Source organism: Hydra vulgaris, chromosome 08, assembly GCF_038396675.1.
Source record: "Hydra vulgaris chromosome 08, alternate assembly HydraT2T_AEP".
Lineage (NCBI taxonomy): Eukaryota > Metazoa > Cnidaria > Hydrozoa > Anthoathecata > Hydridae > Hydra > Hydra vulgaris.
In genome coordinates this window covers 40,037,073-40,059,180 of record NC_088927.1, presented here as the reverse complement: position 1 = coordinate 40,059,180, position 22,108 = coordinate 40,037,073, and the positions used below count along the sequence as shown (strand labels likewise).

The 22,108-nt window shown below is 29.3% G+C and overlaps 1 protein-coding gene across 1 annotated transcript in view; it reads right to left on the bottom strand.

Moving 5' to 3' along the window:
- The window catches only part of LOC101236247 (leucine-rich repeat protein lrrA), a 33,005-nt gene extending 11,780 nt beyond the window's left edge, over positions 1–21,225 (bottom strand). Inside the window, exons 1-2 of the mRNA XM_065803700.1 lie at positions 19,597–21,225; positions 857–1,060 (exon numbers count right to left, since the gene is read on the bottom strand). Coding sequence (XP_065659772.1) covers positions 857–1,060; positions 19,597–21,022 — 1,630 coding nt within the window. The 5' untranslated portion in view covers positions 21,023–21,225. The remainder of the gene's footprint in view (positions 1–856; positions 1,061–19,596) is intronic.
- Between the last annotated feature and the right edge of the window lie 883 nt (positions 21,226–22,108).

The following is a 22,108-nucleotide window of genomic DNA, read 5'->3' as shown; positions in this document are numbered from 1 at the left end:
CGGACAACAGCAAGCTGTATCAAGCAAGAGATGATGGAAACAACGCATACCTTGTCAATACCTTTAGCGTGGAATCCTTTCCATTTAAAAGATATACGTCAGATAGAAAAGGTTCAGAAATATTTTGCTAGTATAGTCTGTAAAGGATGTTGTATTCCTTATAAAGATTATTTCTCAAGACTCAACACACTTTTAATCTTAAATCATTCGAATGACGAATTCGAAAGATAAATATACTGATATTTATAAAATTATATACAAACTTAAGTTTAAAAACTTGAGCATAAAATTATAAACAAACTTGTCGATCTACTTTTTTCTGAGTTTTTTACATTTACACCTTCTACAAGGTCATGCTCAAAAACATACTTCACGTAACAAATGTAAAAACAACAGACAAAGATTTTTCTTCTGCAAAAAAGTTAAAAAGATATTGAAATCTCTTCCTGATTGTATAGTTTAGACAGACCCCTTGTCTTTGTTCAAAAAAAATATAAAAGTAAAACGTTCATCACAACTGAATACTAGATTACCATTTTTTTCTTGTTCATAGCAATTTTTACATAACTTGTATCATCCTTCCGTATTTTTCTTTAAATGCAAATAAATAATAATAATCAGATAATAATAAAATGCTAAAACAGTTGAATAATTAAAATTATTAGTAAAAAATTATTGATAAATTGTAAAAAATTATTGTAAAATTTTATTAGTAAAAAATATAGTAAAAAATTATTGATAAAAAAACTATTTTTCCTAGTTTTCATTTAATTAAAAAAAAAACTTTAATAAAATAATATTAACTTTAACTAAAATAAAACATCAAATATATGTATATTAATTATATGTATATTACTTGAATGGGACCTCCACATTGCTGTTCCTTGTCGCATTGCATTTTGCAAAGCATTAAAGTTCCATTCAATTTCTTTCTGAGTATCATTTTCACCTTCATTTTCAGGATATTTAAAATCAATTACATTTTCACTCATTTTTTTATAGCGACTTTTGCCCCTCCAATTATCTTTAAGAGATGGATCACGCACTGGATAGTTATCACCTATATAAACATATACATATATATATATATATATATATATATATATATATATATATATATATATATATATATATATATATATATATATATAAATATATATATATATATGTCAGCCCTATATATAAACATAAATATATATATATATATATATATATATATATATATATATATATATGTCAGCCCTTGGAATTAGGAAATTAAGGTTAGCGATATATTGCCGACCTTAATCTGTGTGAAGTCGGCATAAGGTCAGCAGAATATGCCTATATATAATTATATATATATATATATATATATATATATATATATATATATATATATATATATATATATATATATATATATATATATATATATTTATATAAATATATATACATATATACTTTTGATGATGATCAAGATGGTGTCTTGATAAAAATACTCATCTTGAACAGATGTTAAATGCATATGGTTACTGTCTTGTAGAAAGCCTCCTAAGCAAAGACTTAAGGGGTAAACAGATTCTATCTAACTTGGATGGTGTCCCTGTGTTTACTTTTGCTGTACTTTGTCAAGACCACATTTGGAGCCCTTTATTACAGCTTACGGTTTATAGTAATGAGGCAATTGCTTGGATTATTAAATAGTGTATTGAGTACTGTCTATGCTTTGAGTTGAGTTCTTTAAAAAATTTAAAAATGAATAAAGTACCAAAAACTATAAAACGTAAAAAACCATAGTCATCATCAATTCTCTAAACATATCATTCACTAATATTCGTGGTCTTCAAAGTAACTTTTCTTCTGTTGAGTCTTATCTCTTGCAAAGCTCAGCAGACCTACTTGCTCTTTGTGAGACTAATTTGAGTTCAGCTGTCTCATCTTGAGGTCTTAGTGTTGATGGTTATTTTCCTTTAATTCGTTAAGACTCTAATAGTCACATGCTTGGCCTGGATATTTACATTCAGAAGAACTCACCCATTTGTCAGGAAACTAGGTTTGAATCCACAGACTATTCTTTTATGTGCTTTTGTTTAGCACCACTTCACTCTATCATTTTTAAATTGAATTAAAGGACTTTGGTGTTTTAATGTTCCACACTTTACCTAATGATGTGGTAAAATATAAAATTTATCAACTGAATGTACATAGTACATAACTTACAACATTTGGATTAATTAATTTATAGTTAAGATAACCATGGAAATTTGTAGGTTTATAAAATATATCTATTTTAACCATGTTGTTATCATGTAGATTAAATATTATGTCTAAAATGTTTAAAAATTGTAACTCAGTAGTTTTCGCATGTGCAACTTCAGATTGTTCTTCTGTATATTTAATAATAAATATTGGGGTGTAACAAATTAAGACGTTTTAACAGCAAGTTAACATTTATAGATTTAAAGGAACAAAACCATATAGATAAAAGGAACAAAGCCATCATTCATGTGTCTTTTGAAATAGTTTTGTATACTTTCAAACTCAATTTTATGCAAAAAAAATAGGCAAGACTTCAAGAAATAATTTTACTTCTTTCTACTACTAAACAAGTATAAGGAGGCACCATTTTTGTTCCCATAGCTGTACCATTTAACTGATTGAAAAACTCCTTATTGAAAATAAAACTATTGTTCTTTAAAATGAAATCTACATTTTATAAAATGAAAGCTTCTGAAAATCTGAGAGGTATTTCTTTACAGAATTTACATATCCAGAATTTAACAGCTTCTAAACCTAGTTTAACACTGAACTAGATTAGAAGCTGTCTATATACTATATCAACACAGTATGTGGTATTTTGGTATTCCATATTATTAGCTAGTACTCTAATGCCAATCATCTTTGGTATATGTCTTCAATTTTAGTACAAGAGGTGATAAGATTTTATTTCTATTAGTTCACTAAGACATTGGGTAGGTGAAAAAAACCTCCCACTATAATAGTGGGAGGTTATAATAATAATTATTATAATAATAGGTTATATAATAGTGGGAATAAACCAATAGTATTGGTCTTCCTTTTAGATCACACGGGTTTGATTCGTTAATAAGATTTTAATCTAATCTGAATTTTTGGTAAAACATAAAATTTTTTAGCTTTTCATTCATAGTTTTCAAGATACATGTTTTCTTTTTTTGTTAAACAACTGTTACTGAATTTATCAACAAGATTTATAAGTTTTATAAAGCATATTATATGTTTTCAAAGATTATATGAAAGGCCTTCTGTATTTATAAAAAAATATTTGTATTGATTTTACTCAAATACTTTACTTATTATAGTAGGAAATTTTTCTTTTATAACCTAATTTTTTTCCTACTATTTGTTACCTGATTGATAAACATTTTATATAACCATACATTGAGTTTATACTTTCAGAATTTGGACATGGCTTCAACCAGGACTAGGAGTACTGTTAGTGTATGGCTTGTTGGAATGCCCGAAAAGAAAATTATTGGATCTGGACTGCCTAGTAATGGGTCGATTTTGAGAAACTTTTTGTTTTATCATCAAGAACTTGGAATGACATTTCCAAGAGCGGTAAATCAACCATTGATGCTGCACTTGTGATTTAGGGTAAAGCCGGCATTCGAACGCAGCGCGTTGATTCCTATGTGGTCAAGCTACGAAAGCTGTTCAATCACTATTGTGACTTTAACAAGTATTAATAAGGTTACCCTTTTCAAGGTTGTTTGACACAGAAAATCAGCTGTAGAATGAAGGAACAATTGTTTCTGAGCAATCTAAATAATTTGTTTGATATCTCAGCTAAAGATGCACTAGCAACGATGACTAATGATGAGGATAAACAATTCCCTCAGATGATGCGAGTTGATCCATCTAGTGCAAGTATGGCTGGTATAGACAAGCCTCTTGCAGATAAAGAGGCTCGTAAAAATAGTATGCTTTTGAAGGCAGTTTCTCGAAAGAAAAATCTGATATTGAAATGCAATAAGCACTTGGAACTGCTATAGAACCAGAGAACATCGATACACAGCAAGTGATAATGCCTTTGATGCTCCTTCAATTTCAACAGCACATGAACCAAAACAGAAAAGAGTGAAAAAAACTATTGCTACAAAGTAGGTTGCTGTTGCTCTCGACCGCGTTAAGCTTCCAGACTGGGATGTGATATACGTCGTTGATGCTGTCCCAGCACTTGACACTGATCAGATATTGCTTCATTTTGCAACACAATTCAACAAGCAGGAAACAAGACATATTCGGTTATTGGTGCAGGGATGCAATCTAAATTCGTGGGAGATAATGACCCCACTACTACTACTGCATTGGGATGGCAAACTACTCCCTGATATTTTAGGGAGTAAGGAGGTTGTAGAAAGAGTTTTCATTTTAGTCGCAAGTGGAACAACTTCTGGCAAAGGCTTGTCTTGAGGCACTGGATGACTGGCAGCTACATTCACAAGCTAAAGGACTCGTGTTTAACACAATTAGTTCTAACACTGTAATTCATCAGTGCATGCTCATTGAGAAAGCTTAGAAACCTGAACTGATATGGATTGCATATTGTCACCATATATTTGAGGTCAGGTTGTCAGATGTACTCTCAGCTACAGTGGCAACCGTTAGCCGACCAACTAACGCTGTTTTCAAACGCTTTTAAATGAACTGGACTGTTATCAACAAATCTAGCTTCAAAATTGCTGCTGGATGATGTCTTTAATGGAATACTTAATGGTTTATGACAAAAGATGATCTCATTTTATAAGAATGCAATCAGAGATAAATCTCCGCAAGAAGATTATAGATTATTATGCTTTATTTTTCTTGACAGAGAAATTGATGGCAAGCTATGTCTTCATACACCAGGTGCCCTGCACAAGGCAAGATGGGTGGCTAAGGGCACCTATTCTATTAAGACATGTCTCTTCAGAGATCAGATGCAACTTACAGCACACAAATCTAAGAAAGCACCACTAAATAACCTTAAACTACTAAAGCTGCTTGACTTGAGTATCACGAGTGCTGTGTCAGTGATAAAACATCCGCTGTTTTAAAGTGACACTTAAAGTACTTTTCAGAGCATCTAGTACCACTTGCTCATTTTGACAAGCGGGTCAAAGATGAAATCAAGACAACAATGGTGGTAAACTTTTTGCATGTACCAAACAAGAATGTTATTAAGCGACTTGAAAAAAAAAAAATTTGATCACAGCCCTTTGTTAGAATACATCACAAGCAGGTCAATTTTATTCTTTGATTTGCTATCTAAAAACAGAAAAGATAAGGCTAAATCATTCCTATGAAAACCACCTACTCTATGGTCCAATAATGCGATATTCCATGACATGAGTGCAAAAGTTACCCTTTTCAAGGTTGTTAATGACATGGCAGAGTGAGGTATTGCCCTCATCCAAAGCTACAACAGAGCACTGATGAAAAATGAAACTCAAAAATAATATTTACTGTCATTGGAAGCAGTTTCCTGCTCCAACTAAGGGAGTGGTGATAAATGTCAATAAATAACTTCTGACAGATACTTGACATTGATACCGGTAGGTGGTTATTGTAGGCTTAAACAAAAATATTTTTTCATAAACGACTGTGTGAGCCACTTCTAGTTCATGTGATTACAATATTTTAAAATAATTATGACACATGGTGATTCAATAAATGTTATTTGTGATAAAAATCAATAATGTTAAAAAAAATGAGCCTCATTCCTTTTTTTACGTTTTCCTTAAAAAAGTGTATTTTAGTAGGGACCTCTAAATATTGTCTGACAAGACAAAATTAAGTACAGTTTATGTCAAAACCATTAAATTTAATTGAGGAAAGTAATTAAATTTTATCGTTTTTTTTAAAAACCACAAAATGCAAATTAATAGACTAGAATGTTTTTAAAAACATTTAAACATTTTTATGTTTAATTTTTAACTGTTTACATACATCGACTGAAAAATAGGTAAAACATGGGAGAAGTGCTACTAAATGGACTGACAAATAGGTAAAACATGCGAGGAGTGTTGCTATATCAACTGACAAATATGCAAACATGCAAGAAGTGCTGCTGCATCAACTGATAAATAAATAAATGTACAAGGAGTGCTGCTACATTAACTGAAAAATAGGTAAACACGCAAGGAAAGCTGCTACATTAACTGGGGTGTTGGTTTAGGCAGGCAATCTTTCAAATATATATATATATATATATATATATATATATATATATATATATATACATATATATATATATATACATATATATATATATATATACATATATATATATATATATATATATATATATATATATATATATATATATATATACATATATATATATATATATATATATATATATATATATATATATATATATGTACATATATATATATATATATATGTATATAATATAATATATATAAAATATATTTTATATATATTATATATATATATATATATTATATACATATTGTCACTTAACGACTTCTTCATAAGATTTATGTGTATGGTATTTGAGGCCAGCTATTAAACTAGAATACAGGCTAATAGAACACAATGAGTAATAATTGTAGAATAAACATCCGAGTAAGAATCGGTGACAAGTGGCGTCACTCATAAATCAGTTCTTTCATCACTGATATTTTTGTTCTTCATGAATGACTTACCAGACTAAATTTATAACCATACCAAATTATATGCCAATGATGGCATCATCAATGACTTATTGATGTTTATCAAACTTTCTCTGATTACACTATGTAACACAATTTTTGTTCCTGGCTTTTAAGTGATATATTTCAATTGCTTATGCCTAAAGTATATAAAAAAAATGACTTCATTAAGCACAAACTTTGCTTACACGACAACAGTACAAAGAAAACTAGTTTTTTTGTAAAAATAGAACGATTTTTTTTTCATTTTCATCATTATGATCAGGTAAAAACAAAAATTGCACAAGGAATAGACAAACGCAGTTGGAAACCACTTAATAAGGTTCAGAAATCTTTAGATTTTCTAGATCTATGATTCTTCTGTAATTCAATCTCTCAAAGTAGCCCTTAAATGTAGTCTCTAATCATATTTTCGTTATACTGCCCTTGGTAATGAATTTCAAAGTCCAATATATTTTGATAAAAGCCCTTGACTTGTTCCTCGGAGTAAGCGACCATGTTCTCCTTGAATTTTTTGATATGCGAAACAAGGATATGGACTTTCAGAGATGTTCTGCATCCTATTTAGGCGTAGTTCTTTATGAGAGTCTGCACCAACTCCACGTAGCTTTCAGCTTTGTGATTACTCAGGAAACCTTGAACAACTGCAACAAAACTGCTTCAAGCCGCCCTCTCCATCCTGTTCAACTGCTTTGCAAAATCCTCACATTCTATGATCTTCTTGATCTGTGGTCCGAAAAATATACCAGCCCTGACCTTTGCCTCAGACAGCTTCAGAAAAAGATCTTGAATGTATTGAAATGCTGCTGAATTCTTGTTAAGAGCAGTGACAAATTGCTTAATGAGGCCTAACTTGATGTGCAGTGTTGGCATAAGCACTTTATGAGGTTCTATCAGTGGCTCCCACGTCGCATTGCTATTTGCAACAGAAAACTCAGTCTAATATGGTCAGTCCTTTGTGCGATAATGCGCCTTAGTGTCATGGCTGTCCCAGAGACAGAGGAAACAAGGAAATTTTGTGAATCCTGCTTGAAGACCCATAATTGAAGAATGATACCATTTGAAGTCACTGATGACCTCCCATCTGCAGCTGTCATACTTTAATGTACTCAGCAACATTTTGACGCTAGTGTAGTGTTCTTTGAGATGCACAATAAGGGTCATTGGGAGAAACAAGTAGTTATTTCCACTATAAAGCAACACAGCTTTAAGACTCTGGGATGAACTGTCTATGAATACCTATAGCCTAGAATTGACCGGCAATATTGTTATAGAAGCACAGACCATCACGCTAATTGAAGAAGTTGGAGAATCTTTGATGCCCCTTTCTCTGATCTGTGACTTGTACACTATCATCAACCAAGTTCCACTGTTTGAGCCTAGATATCAGAAACTCAGCATTCGATTTTGTAAGGCCAAGGTCCCTAATTAAATTGTTTACCTCTTTCTAGTTAGGGGAGTATGGCTTTCTATGCCCAATTTCATCTGCAGAATCATAGTCCATATCTCCAGTATCTGTCTTGCTATCTGACTTGCTACTGTCTCTTGAAGATGGCTGACGCCGTCTTCAGAACAGACAGATCAGAGCTGTGTGGTACTGGGGCGATGGAAGAAAGTATGTCCGGATAAACAATTTCAGAACAAGAAATTTTAAAATATGGAACAATTTCAAGATGGAGCGTATTTGCCTACAGCAGGCATTGTTTTAAATAAAAAATGCTTAACACATTTTGCCTAATATAATTTTAATGTCATAAAATTCTCTTTATTTTTTTATTTTTTAAAGACATTAACTTTTTTAAATTACTGCAATATTATTACCCTAAAACAAGTTAAATATTACTTAACTTGTTTATTATTACTATTAGGGAATGTTCATTTTCTTTCAATTTCTCAACATTTGTTTATTTGAATTTAAATGTTAAATTTTTTTAAATGATTATTTCTTAAACTTCTAATTGTAGCTTTGCAACTAAAATTTTTATTTTAAAAAAAACTCCCAAGTAACCAATAAAAAAAAAATTATTTTATTAACGATTTTATTGTGAAAGCAAAGATTATTTTTCCAAATAACATTTATTAAAACTATATCGCTGTATATATCATTTATAAAAAAAAATTCTGCACTTTTACTTGCGTTATAAAAAAAAAGTTACTTACATTTTGTGCAAATTTTTGATGCTGCCTCGGAACACATTTACTTATAATATAATTTTAAGTAAAAAAAAAATAAATTTTAGGAAAGAAAACCGAAAAAACAATTCCAATAAAAATGAGCTAATTTTTAATATTAAACAATATTTAGTAATATTTTTAAATAAATTTGACAGTTAAGTTAAACCCAGTATTTTTTTAATCAGAATTAAATTATATATATTTTTTAAATCAAAATTAATTTTTTTTTTAAATCAAAATTAAAATATATATTTTTATTAAATTAGTTTTAAATTAAATCATTTTTTTAATCAGAATTAAATTATATTATTTATCTTTGCTTCAAGCTTTAAGTATAAGGGTTTTTCAAGCGAAAAAATCAATCATTACAATGAAATAAAAACAAAATAAAAGTAAAATATCTTAGTATAAAATAAAGATAAAATAAAATTTAACTTTTTTTTATTATTAATTTATTTTTTATTGGTAAATAGAAATTTAAATAAGCTTTTTTTCATTGCAATCAAAAATTGAATAAATATTCTTGTGCTCACAAGATAATAAATAACATTTTTTATTATATTTTTCTTTTCTGTTTTTTTTTTTACGTTTCATTTAATAACTTCATATACAAAAAAAATTTGTTCTTAACTTTAAACAATTTTGTTTTCTGTTACTAAATATTTCGATAAATTAATTAGCTTAATAGAGATTAAGTTTTCATAGTTTTTAACTTTTGAGTCTTTTTCAATAGTAAATAGCATTTATATCTAACATAATTGTCATTGAAACTTTTGTAACAAACTTTTTCACATAATCGTCATTCAAAAGTTAATGTGGTTTTTTATAAATTATAATTACTTCTTTTATCTTACTGCTTATAGAATAACTTAAAAGTTATAAAAGACGTACCTAAAATTGCTTTACGCATACAAAAATTGCTGACAGCTTAAGGCTTTAAAACAAGGCCTGCTACAGTACACAACTTATGACAAAACTTTGTAAATTACAACTCCTTGAAATAAACTAGACCTAAAGCATTGAATTTTTATGAAAATAAATCAAAACAAATATAAGTGAAAAGCAACTGTTCAGTTTACCTTCAAGTGTTTTCTTGCAATATTTGCATGTAAAATGCGGTACCTAAGATTTGTCTTGGTCCCCGACCAGCACGCTAAAGTATGCCTTATAGACCTTACATATTATACGACTTGCTTCCATTGAATACTTTTTTGCTCTTGTATTGCCCGCACAAGTAGCAGAATGAATCAGCTGGATGCAAAAAACCTCTTGATGCTATATCAAATAAATAACTTCTCTTCAACTATGAATTGTTATCCTTTCAGTCTGTAATAACACGAATTAGAATCTTGGTTTGAGATACCTGTGTTTTTATACTTGTACAGTTACTTTTGGAACGTTCAAGGACATTCTACAAAAGTTTCAAGAGTTTCTCAAGTTCTGGAAGTTGCTTTGAACATTCTAGAGTGTTATGGAGAATTGTAGAAACATCTGGACATCTCTAGCAGTTCAGGAATATTGTAGGAGGAAGCATGGCATTGAAAGCGAATCAAGAGTTTTCACGAAAAGACATGATTTTCTAAATTTCATTGTCCTGGTCACAATAGCAAAGTTTTTTTGGAAAAGCAGTGATTTCCTACTTGTTCTAGATCTAATGGGTTAGGAAAACACACATTCAACCCAGGAACAGAACAAAAGTGAAAATTTGTTACATGGTAATATGAAAAACTGCAAATGGACATTTACAGCACTGTAAGTTAGTCGCACAACTGCCTTGTGAATTTTAACGCAGAGAAGTGTAAACTAATGAAAGTTGGTTGTCACAAAAGCTAATTACCAAAGCTGACATAGATGATAACAGACACAATCTAGTTCCAGCATGCATTGAGCAAGACCTTGAAATACTAATATCCAACAACCTTAAAGTCAAAGTACAAGTAGAAGCAGCAGCTAAGGTTCACAATAAAATGATTGCTTGTCTCAAGAAGTCTTTTTGGTATCGGAGCTCTCCAGCTATGGAATAATTACTGCATCAAAAATTTTGAATGCAAGCGTGGTCATTCCTCAAAAATTTCTTCTCTCATTAAACGTGTTCAACAACATGCAATATCATTAACTAAGCGTTTTAGTTACAATCAAACATTAAAAACACTCTGCTTAAATACACTCAAGGAACACAATTACCTCATACTGCAATACAAAATTGCTTGTCACTTACAACATATTGTAAATGACAAGCAATTTTGTATTACAGTTTAAGGTAATTGCATTCTTCAAGTAATTGGGTAACTGTTTTCTTCGAGGTGTTCGAAAGCTTCTAAAGCATAATCTTTTATCTAACGGGACTACAACTGAAAACAAAATTTCTTTATTTATTTATTACAATAAACAATAAAACTTTTTCATAAAAAGTTTAATATTGATGAAAGAAAGCAACACCAGGCTTTCATATGCTGACGATTGACATTGCTGCCGCCTAAGCAACATCATAAACATACTTTTTAAAAGAGTTTACTATAGGTGTATCAACTACATCATGCGCTAATTTATTCCAACGACTTGCAACAAGGTTTGTAAAAAAATCCTGATGTTCTTGATATACTTTGATTAGTTGGGGTTTTAAACAAGCCTTTTATTTTTTTAAATTATATGCTGAATTTGAAAAGAAAGACTGAAGTTGTAGAGTATAAAATTCAATTTGTAAGTTGAATTTTATATTTTACAAGTTCTGGAATTTTATATTCTACAGGTTCTGGAAATACTTTAGGATTTCTCAATCAAATATACTCAAAGTGTCTATAGCCTATTATAAATGCATTGCTATGCTAATGATTTTTAATTAGAATTTTTTTGCATGCTGATTTTGAATTTTTTAATTCGGCCCTGTTTATATACTACAGGTTATAAATATAATTTATATAGCAAGGATGCTGAGGTGCAGGCTTTCACTTTAATCTTCATTTATGATTCTTGTTCCAGCTGGAATTCTTTTTTTTCTTCTAGACAAGGTCAAAAAGCGTATTGTAAACGTAGTTGGGCCTACTTTATCTGTCAAGCTTGAGCCTTGTCTCATTATCAAAAGACTGATAGTGCTTGTAGAAAAGAGAAAGAGATGCACTCTTTCTCTTGTCAACAAGTATTATCATGGTCACTGCTTAAAGAAGCTATTATCTTTAGTTCCATCAACCAAAACTCATTCTTGCTTGACTTGTCTTTTACAGTATAGCATGCTTTTACAATGTCTGTCCCTTTATGCTCTAAAACCGATTCGCCTAACTACCACTCCATTAGTCTTCTTCCTATCATAAGCAAGGTTTTTGAATTTTTAATTAACAAACACTTAATTTCTCATCTTGAAACTAATAACTTACTTTCTGATCATCAATATGGATTTCAATCTTCTCATTCTACAGCTGATTTGCTAACAGTAACTAATAACCGATAGGTTTTATTGTGCATTAGATAAAGTTGGAGAGTTTAAGACCATTGCTCTAGACATTTCTAAAGCTTTTGATAAAGTTTGGCATGCTGGTCTTTTGATAAAGTTTGGTATAAGCTTTCTTATCTGGTAACATCTTAAAGATTATTGAATCCTTCCTTTCCAAACATAGTATAAAAGTTGTCCTCGATGGACAACTTTTATAGCACTCTTCCTCTTATTTTGTAAATTCAGGGGTTCCTCAAGGTTTTATCCTAGGCCCTATACTCTTTTTAATTTTCATTAACAATCTTCCAGATAATCCCACATCTAAGGTTTGTTTGCTGATGATACTACCATTTATTCTTGTCGTGATAAGAAACCAACACTCTCTGATTGCTTGGAGGGGGCATTTGAGCTTGAAAAGGATCTCACTTCTGCTACAGCTTGGGGTTCACAGTGGCTGGTGAACTTCAATACAGATAAAACTCAATTTTTTCAGCCAATCGTTATCGCAATAATTTAGTTCTTCCTATATTTATGAACGGTAATGTACTTGATGAGTCATTTACTCTTTATCTTCTAGGATTAACTCTTACTTCCGATCTTTCTTGGAAAACATATATCAAATCAATTGCAAAATTAACATCTGCAAAGGTTGCATCTCTTTATCAAGCTTGACACTTTCTTACTCTGGATTCTATTCTCTATCTCTATAAATCTCAAATCCGGCCTTGTATGGAATACTGTTGCCATATCTGTGGCGGATCTTCTAATGATGTCCTTTCTCTTTTAGACAAGGTGCAAAAACGCATTTTAAACATAGTTGGACCTGCTCTTGCAGCCAACCTCCAACCATTATCACATCGTCGTAATGTTGCTTCTCTTTCTCTTTTCTACAGATACTATAATGGGCACTGCTCTAAAGAGCTAGTGTCTCTTGTGCCATCTACTAAAATACATTCTCATGTTACTCATCATTCAATTAAGCTCATCTTTTTTCTGTGACTGTGCTCCAAAAACTTTTATTCCTCTAGTTTTTTTCCTCAAACATCAGTTCTTTGGAATTTGCTTCCTTCATCTTGCTTTCCTGATTCATATAATTTGCAATCCTTTAAGTCATCTGTCAATCGTTATCTTGCTCTACAATCTTCATTTTTTCTCTTCCAGTAACTTCCAACCTAATTAGTGGCTGCTTGCAGCCTTGTTGGAAGCGAAGATGTTTAAAACAAAAAACAAAAAATATTTTACTCGTTGAGTTCTTTCCTCCTACTTCAATGCTTTGAACTCTCTCCAATCCTTTATTTCCCTAACTTATACAACCTTCAACTTTACAATTATTTTGTCAACTGTTTCTTTTCTCTTTAATTCTTTTTTATCTATATCTTATATATTTTCTATATTCCATACAAGGACAAATAAGTGATTTGTAGAACTTTGCGATCGATTTTAGGGTTTCCATGAAAGGTCAGTGGTGAATAACAATCCCAGAAGACATAAAAAAAAAGGACTTAGTAAGGTAGTTGTCATTCATTAATATAGTAATGCCAACAATATTGCAATAGTTATTTGCAGTAAATAATGGAATTTTTCAGGAGTTAAAATTCACAAGCCACTGCAAGCTGTAAGCAAAGTGAGCCACTTTAAACGTCAGGAAGATCATTAATGTACAGCACCAAGAGTAGAACCATAAGGTTCTCAGAAGTAACTAGAAGTCAACCATAGAACAAGAAGATCGAAAAGATTGATTGTCAGAGTGAGTTGTTGGAATAAACATGGGACAAAAGAAATTTGTTGATTAAAGACTTCAAGACCTCTCTGGTAATAGAGAGAAGAATGATCTGACAATAGTTGAAGGGGTCAGAATGTTCTCCAGAGTTTTTAAAATTGAAACCACAGATGCCATTTTCCAGCAAGCAGGAAAACAATATTTAGTAAAGCTTTTAGCTTTTATTAAATAGTTTAGAGAATTAAAAAGAGTTCCAGAGAACACCTTTGTAAGTCTATGACAGGAATGTTGTCTGGACCACAAGCTATAGAAAAGTTTAATTGAGAAATGACTTTAGCAACAGATAAAGTTGTTAGACATCCACATCCCAAGAAATGAGGACAACTTTAAAAGAGTGATTCTGAAAAACAGAGAATTTGAAAATCTGCAGAAAAATCCAGAATCACAAATGCGATTCATATAATTAAGAATACTTTGTGTTTGAAAAGAAACTCATTATTTGTATGCACGTATATAATAGATATATTATTTGTACACAAAAAATGTTGAAATACTTTAATTTTTCATTCAAGTAACATAACAGCATAGTGCTGTGGACATAGATATGGGTATAAATCTTCCGCTGGAATTTATGTTTTTAAATTTTAATAATTTTGAAAATAGCTTTATTTTGAAGATTTTGTGATTTCTTTAATTATTATTGTTGTTTATTTATAGATATATTCATCATTTATTTTTAATTTTTAAGGTTTCATAGAATAAGTGCATCAATGCATATATAAATCGACAGATTTAGCCATAGTCACAGTGGAGTATCATACATTGACTGACTTGAATAGAGATAGGCATAGTGCAGTGTACATACATTGACATAGGGTTTAGGATTTGGCAGGCATTCTTTTAATTAAAAGAGTAGTATTTTAATTTAAATAAGGTTTATAAACCAAATTATTTTATATACATAAAAAAAAAAAATTACACTAGATTTTTAGGTGAAATAGTGAAAACAATTAATAAAAAATACAAGCACACAAATAAGAAAAAAGTTGTTGCACAAGCCTATAAATTAACTAAATATAGTGTTGTTTAATTGACGAAAGATGCCTTAACTGTTTTAATTATTTAATGACTTAAAGCTACAAAAAAAAAAGTTAAACAAAAAAAAAGTTAACATTTCCAAAAAACTATTTGGCTTTCCATAAAATAAAATTTTAAAGAAATATATGGAATTCTGAAAGTATAGAAAAAAGTAATCCCTACTTTAAACCGATAATAAGGAACAAAAACTTCCGTACCTGTCTTTATCCAGGAGGCTACCTAGGCCCTATGTATCAAAAAGTGAATTAGGGTGAGTGATTAGGTTTGTCTGGAAAAGTCAAAAAGTTAACTAAGTAAAAGATTAGGAAATACAAAAGTTAGGAGGTAAATTGAGTGGTAAAATAGGTGCTACGCAGAAACACATAAAAGAATGGTCAGAGGATTAAAACCTGATTTCATGACAAATAAGTGAATTAATGCATAAGTATACGTTGACGCCAAGCATGTTACTATTTGAATATTTGTAAATCAAAGGATAGCAGCCATCAATACTGAGATCCATAGAAGAAACAGTCGAATTAAAATTAGTCTCACTAATTTTAATTCAGCAAGCAAATCAGGTGAACTTTGCAAGAAGTCAGTTTTAACTAGCAAGAAAATGAAGTCAACTTTGCAAGGGGTAAGTTTCAACTGATAGAAAGTTGCTTTCAAAGACCACAAATACTTGTGACAGATATATTGAAACAATTAGGTCAGGCCTTGTTAAGAAGCGTTACACTGCTAGCATTTTAGGTACGAAATGGCAATTTGTGTACATATTCAGCAATTTTACCCTACAAACCCTATCCTAACTTTAACTTTATATATATGGGCAATTCCACATCGGAAAATGAAAAAGTAGTTAAATTTTATTCCCTTTTTCGTTTACTTTTAGCAAATGATGTAGACACACGAAAGTTTATTTAAAATATATCTTTAGTACTAAAATGAATTTATTTAAGTCATTTTTATGCTTTTTTAAGTTTTTCTCATTGTCACATGATAAAAAAAGTATAATTGTAAAATATTATTTTAACCATGAATTTATTTGCATAATCGGAATTAATTTAGCATGAAAATGGAGCTAACATGTTTAAATATATATATTTCAAGAAAATAACAAAAGAACTTTTGCAATTTTCATGTAACACAAGTTAACAAAAACATGATAAAGTTTTGTTTTTTTCTAAAATTTAGTTAAAAAACTTAAATTTTTTAATAATATATGCGAAAGAATATTAAATGTTACATTTTTATATTTAAAGTTTTGAATAAAGATGCTTAGTTAAAGCAAGTTTTTATTTTAATTTATGTAATGTAAGTTAAAACTACATGCATTTACTAAAGTTCTAGTGCTTTTTTGTTAATAAAATGAATTACGCCATTAAGTAAACTTACTTCATTGTGTTGGTTTGACAAGGTTTAAACTGAAACTTTTTATATGAGGAGAATTTAGAAAAAAAATCTTTTATTTTATTTTAATGTTAATTAAAATTACTTATATTAGTGTTTTTTATTTTGTTTATGTATTCATTATTTTGGTTGACATATAAATATACATAAAAAAAATAGAAATAAAAATTATATAAATATTTTTGTTTAGATAATAATAAGAAAAAAAGATTTATTTGATATATTCTCCTAATAAAAAAAAAATCAGTTAGAATCTTTTTTGTTTTTGTTTTAGTAAAACAAATCGTTTATAAATGCAATTAAGGGGGGTCATCCATAAAGCACATCCCCCTATATTTGTCAACTCTTAACCCCTTCCCTTCTGTCATAAATGATCACATATACCTGAAATCCTCGCCCTCCTAAATTGTGATAACAGTTTTTACATTAAAAATATTTTAATAGATTGAAATGTAAATACTTTGCAGCACTTTAAAAATTCAACCTAATGAAAATAAGGCAATATGCATAAACATAAGAAGTGTAATTAAAAACTTGGACAAACCAAAGATTTTCTTATTTAAATGACTCAAATAAGTATCAATAAAGTTGTAATACTAAAATAATTATTTTTAAGTTGCTCTTGGTCTTGCAGAAAAACTGTTTTCGATTTGATAATTTACATAAATGTTATGAAAAATCACTCAGGAAGAGTGCAACCAGTATTTTAAAACTTCCTTTGTTAATTATTTTTAATAAATGAATTCAATTCTTTTGCTACGAACTCTAACTCTTAATAATAGATATAAAAAATCCATGATAATAATCACTTGGTAACGTAAGTCATGTAACGTAAGTTAAATATATAGTATCAAAAAAACCAGTTTATTATCTTTAGCCTCTAATAAATCTCTAACCTCTAACCTTTGATAATTTTTTAAATATTTTTTAAATTGGTATAGAATTCTCAACATCTTGTGAAAGTTTCTTGTTTAAACCGCTTTACTGGTTTGGAAAAATCTGACCTAAGAGTTGAAGCAACTTTTTTACCTTGTTTTCTGTGTAATGTAAGTTAAGTGGCATTTTAAGTAATAAATTCGCCCTTTTTTGGCCAGACTCAAAACTTTTTAGCTTATTTTGTTCTTTTGACTTAACAGCTTTCATACAAAATAGCTAAAAGTTTAATTAACGGTTTAAATAGGCAAATATTTGATAGAGTTGTTCTGCGTGTAACATTAAAAATGGAGTTGCCCATATACATATATATATATATATATATATATATATATATATATATATATATATATATATATATATATATATATATATATATATATATATATATATATATATATATATATATATATATATATATATATATATATATATATATATATATATATATATATATATATATATATATATATACTTTTAATTAAAAGACATTAAATTAAATATGATTTTGTTATTTAAAAATTTTAATTCATTTTTGAAGGAATGTAAAATGTAGAATGTAAAGTGTAGTTTCAAAGCAGGGGCTATTCTAGACCCTTTTCAACAGCGTTGAACGTATTTGGGCACTGCCCAAATTCTGAAATTGTTTTTTTCGAAAATGTCTACATAATTAATTCTACAAAATAATTGAATCATGAATTTAAGGTTACCACACACTTTCTTAAATTTAAGGTTACCACACACTTTCTAAAATTAAAATTAAATAGATCTAGAAAATCTATAGTTAGGGGTTTGTTCAGGGTAGAAAAATTTATAGAGCTTAATTAATTTTTTTTATTTTACACCACTCATATATTGCAATATAATGTTTCTATGTTTTAAACAGATTTTTGTTGTTGTTTATGGATCTTTATACTCTATTTAATTTAATACTTTAATTTTAAGATGCAAAGAACAACATGCCTTCATTGAGATAAAAATTATGAAGCAAAAAAAGTTTCAAAAATTTTAAGTTTTTTAAAAGTTTTTTTCCTCACTCCCATTATCTTTTAAATCTAATACCTTTACCGTTAAATCAATGTTTAACTTTTTTTATATCTTTTTACTTTTCTTAAAGTTTGTTTATAGTTTATAAAATACAATAAAAAGTACAAAAAATAATAATTCAACAATTAACAACTTAATTATTAAATCAATTACAAATTAAATTTATAAATAAAAACTTTAAATAAATAATTTTGAATGTTTCTGAAATCACGAACAAGAAGCAATTGCTTAAAGTTTCTTAACTTTTTTTTTTATTTTTTATTTATATTTAGTTCATTTCTTTAAACCATAATTATAGTGTTTTAAAAATTTGCAATTAGAGCTTTATTGTTTTAATATTCTCTTGTTATAAAACTTTTTTTAAATTAAACACAAAGGTGCAAAAAGCAAATAAAATATGCAGGACTGAATTTACCAAGGCCCTGGACTGAATCAATTTTTGGGGCTCTCAAAAATATTTTGAATGAAAAACTATGGTATATATAGCATTAAACAGTTCATGGTTTGCTTTTGTATCTTCAATTTTTTAGTTTAGCACAATGGCTTGCATATAGATTTGTTCTAGAATTCGTTCCTAATGAATTCTTCTCCAAGGTATTAGTGTTGCAATAGTACTGGTGTAGAGGTAGAGCGCTTGCCTTATAAGTAATTTTGAGTTCAATCCCCACCACATCCCTGGTAGTACCATGCTCAATTTGTTTCTCAGCACAGCGGCCTTGTTTGTCAAGGTTCATGTTTTGGAGTTATAGAGTTGTAAGTAGTAACCACAACTAAAGCAGCATCCTCGACTGCAGTGGTCTTGGGAAGGCGGATTAAAATAAATATAAAAAATTGTGCAAATAAACTTTACAAAATACTGATAAATGTCCTGAGGGAATTTTTGTGTAGCAGCCATTACAATTATGAAAGTAATCTTTTTTATTAGCTCTCTAAAAACCCAAGCAAACATTCTTTAAACCCATTTCAGGGCCCCCAAAATCGCGAGGCACTAGGCTACAGCCTAGTTGCCCAATAGGTAATTCTAATGCTGAGAATATGGCATACAGAATACACTTAACTGAAGCCTGTATAAATCATATAAATTTTACTTTTTATTTTAAATATCCCAACAAAAAAAAACTTACTTGGTAGAATTTTTGGTACATTTGCAATGCTAAGTTGAAATAAATTTTGATCTAAATCTAGCCTAATTATTTTTTTTAACTTAAATACAAACATCGGCATTTCTGTGAGATTATTGTGAAAAAGATCTAAACATTGAAGACCCAAAACATTTTCAATTGATATAGGTAATTTTTTGAGACAATTATTATCTAATCTTAAATCTTTGAGGTTTTTTAAGTTTCCAAAGTTTTCAGGTAATTCCATTAACATATTTTTAGACAGTTGCAAAAACTCTAAGTTTGTAAGTTCACAAAATGAAGGTGGAAGAACTCGAAGCATATTCTGACCCAAATCTAACCAAGTCAATGATTTAAGTTCACCAAACTGTAAAGGTAGTAGTTCGATTTGATTTTCATTTATATTCAACTTTTTTAACTTAAAAAGTTCACAAAATGAATCAGGCAATGTTGTAATCCAGTTTCCATTTTGGAAATGGCTGCGTTCAAGTTCATTTTTTGTGCTCCCTAGGTGCAAGTAATCCAAATTTGTTAATGATCCAAAGTGTGGTGGCAAGGAAAAAATAAAATTTGCTCCTGCTTCTAATTTCTTTAATTTCAAACAACTTTTACAAAACAAATTGTCAAAGGGTTGATGTTGCAATTCGTTATCATGTATTGAAAGTTCTTCTAAATTTTGTAATTCATGAAACCACAATGGTACTATTTTCAACATATTATTTTCTAAAAAAAGCTTTTCAATAGTTTTTGCACAACTCAAAGTTTCTGGTAATTCATCTATGTTATTACTACCAAGATCAAGAAACTTGAGTGATAATAAATTGGAAAAACTGTCAGGGAGTGATCTAAGCAAGTTACCATTGCAGTTTAAAATTTGCAGAGTTTTAACACTCCCTATATCTATAGGAAGTTCTTCCAAGCAATTATTTAGAATGTCTAATACAATTAATGACTTTAAACCACTAAATTTAGAAGGAAGATAGGATATTTTGTTTTCATCGAGATGCAGCTCTTTTAATGATTCAAGCTGTGTTATACTAGGTGGTAGAGATCTTAGATTATTTCCAATTGCAGAAAATATTTGAAGAGATTGTAATTTTCCAATATCAGAAGGAAGAACTGTCAATAAATTTTCGTTAAGATTTAATTCTTCTAAACACAATAATGAAGAAAAACTATGACTTAATTCGGTCAACTCGTTACCAACAATACTTAATTTTCTTAACATAACCAACTTATTTATATCAAAAGGCAATGATGTTAAGATATTGTGGTCAAGAATAAGAAACTTGAGTCTATTGGTTGGCAAATTAAATAAAGAATATGGAATTTCCTCTATGTCATAAGATGAAATATCAAGTTCAAAACAACTTTCATCATTTTTGAACGTTTCAAATAAATTCTGAACTTCTTCCATAACTTCTTCCATTATTGTTTGTTTTTTTTCTTCTCCCACTTAACAGTATCTTACTTCATCAAATAAAAATAAACATAAAAAGAATAAGTTCTGAAAAAACAAAAAATTTTATTATTCAAATTCGCTATAATGTACGCGCGCCTGTGAAACACGCTTTTCATTTAAAAACAGACAGACATCGTAGACAGCCAGACATTTCGACAATATACTTCTTCAGATAAATTCGGTTCATTATGTTTTGTCGGTAGTATTTATGGTAGTATTCGGTTTATTTTGTTTTGTCGATTGGGACTTGTTTAAGGTGGTACTAGCTGGACACCTAAAGTGTATGTTAGTAAAGTGTGACCTAGTACCACCTAAGGTGGTACTAGCCTGGACACCTAAAGTGTAAAATAAAACTTAGATATAAGTGAAAAAGAACGAATTTAAATAAATAAGGTTGTTGAATGAAAAGTTTTTATTGACTGTTTAAGTCAGTAAAACTTTTATATAGAATATTGTATTTTTAACGGGTACACGTTCCTTCAAAAGGTACCCGGGCAGACATTTTCACAATTTTCGACAGCCCTAGTCACAAGTAACAAAAGTGAATGGTGAAATTGTAGCGTACACACATGCTGTGTTAGGATGATCATTTGCAATATCTCAATGAATGAATGACTTTCGCATCATTAGAGCAATTTTGTTTGGGAAGTTTGCTGATTGCATCTTTTGTTGTTGCCACCTCTTTTTGTTTAGTTGCACCTGACATTGAAGACTTCATCTAAAATGAAAAGGAAATTTATAGGATATGCATTCATAATATTCGACTGTAATACTATGTGTTAAATATAAAAGCTGTGTAGCATTATAGATAAGGTTCGGATTCGAAAGAAAAAAATAAAGGTTTTCTTTGTTTGCAAATTATTTTCAAATTTTTTACATAATGTTAACAACAGATTATATAATTAACTTTATTATAAACCACACAATTTTTTCCAATAATATATGGTTCTGTAAATTAAAAATTGATAAATACAGTTTGAGGGGGTTACAAATTTTATATGATCATAACTTTTGAACGCTGAGTGATTATACTATAAAACTTAAAAATGATCA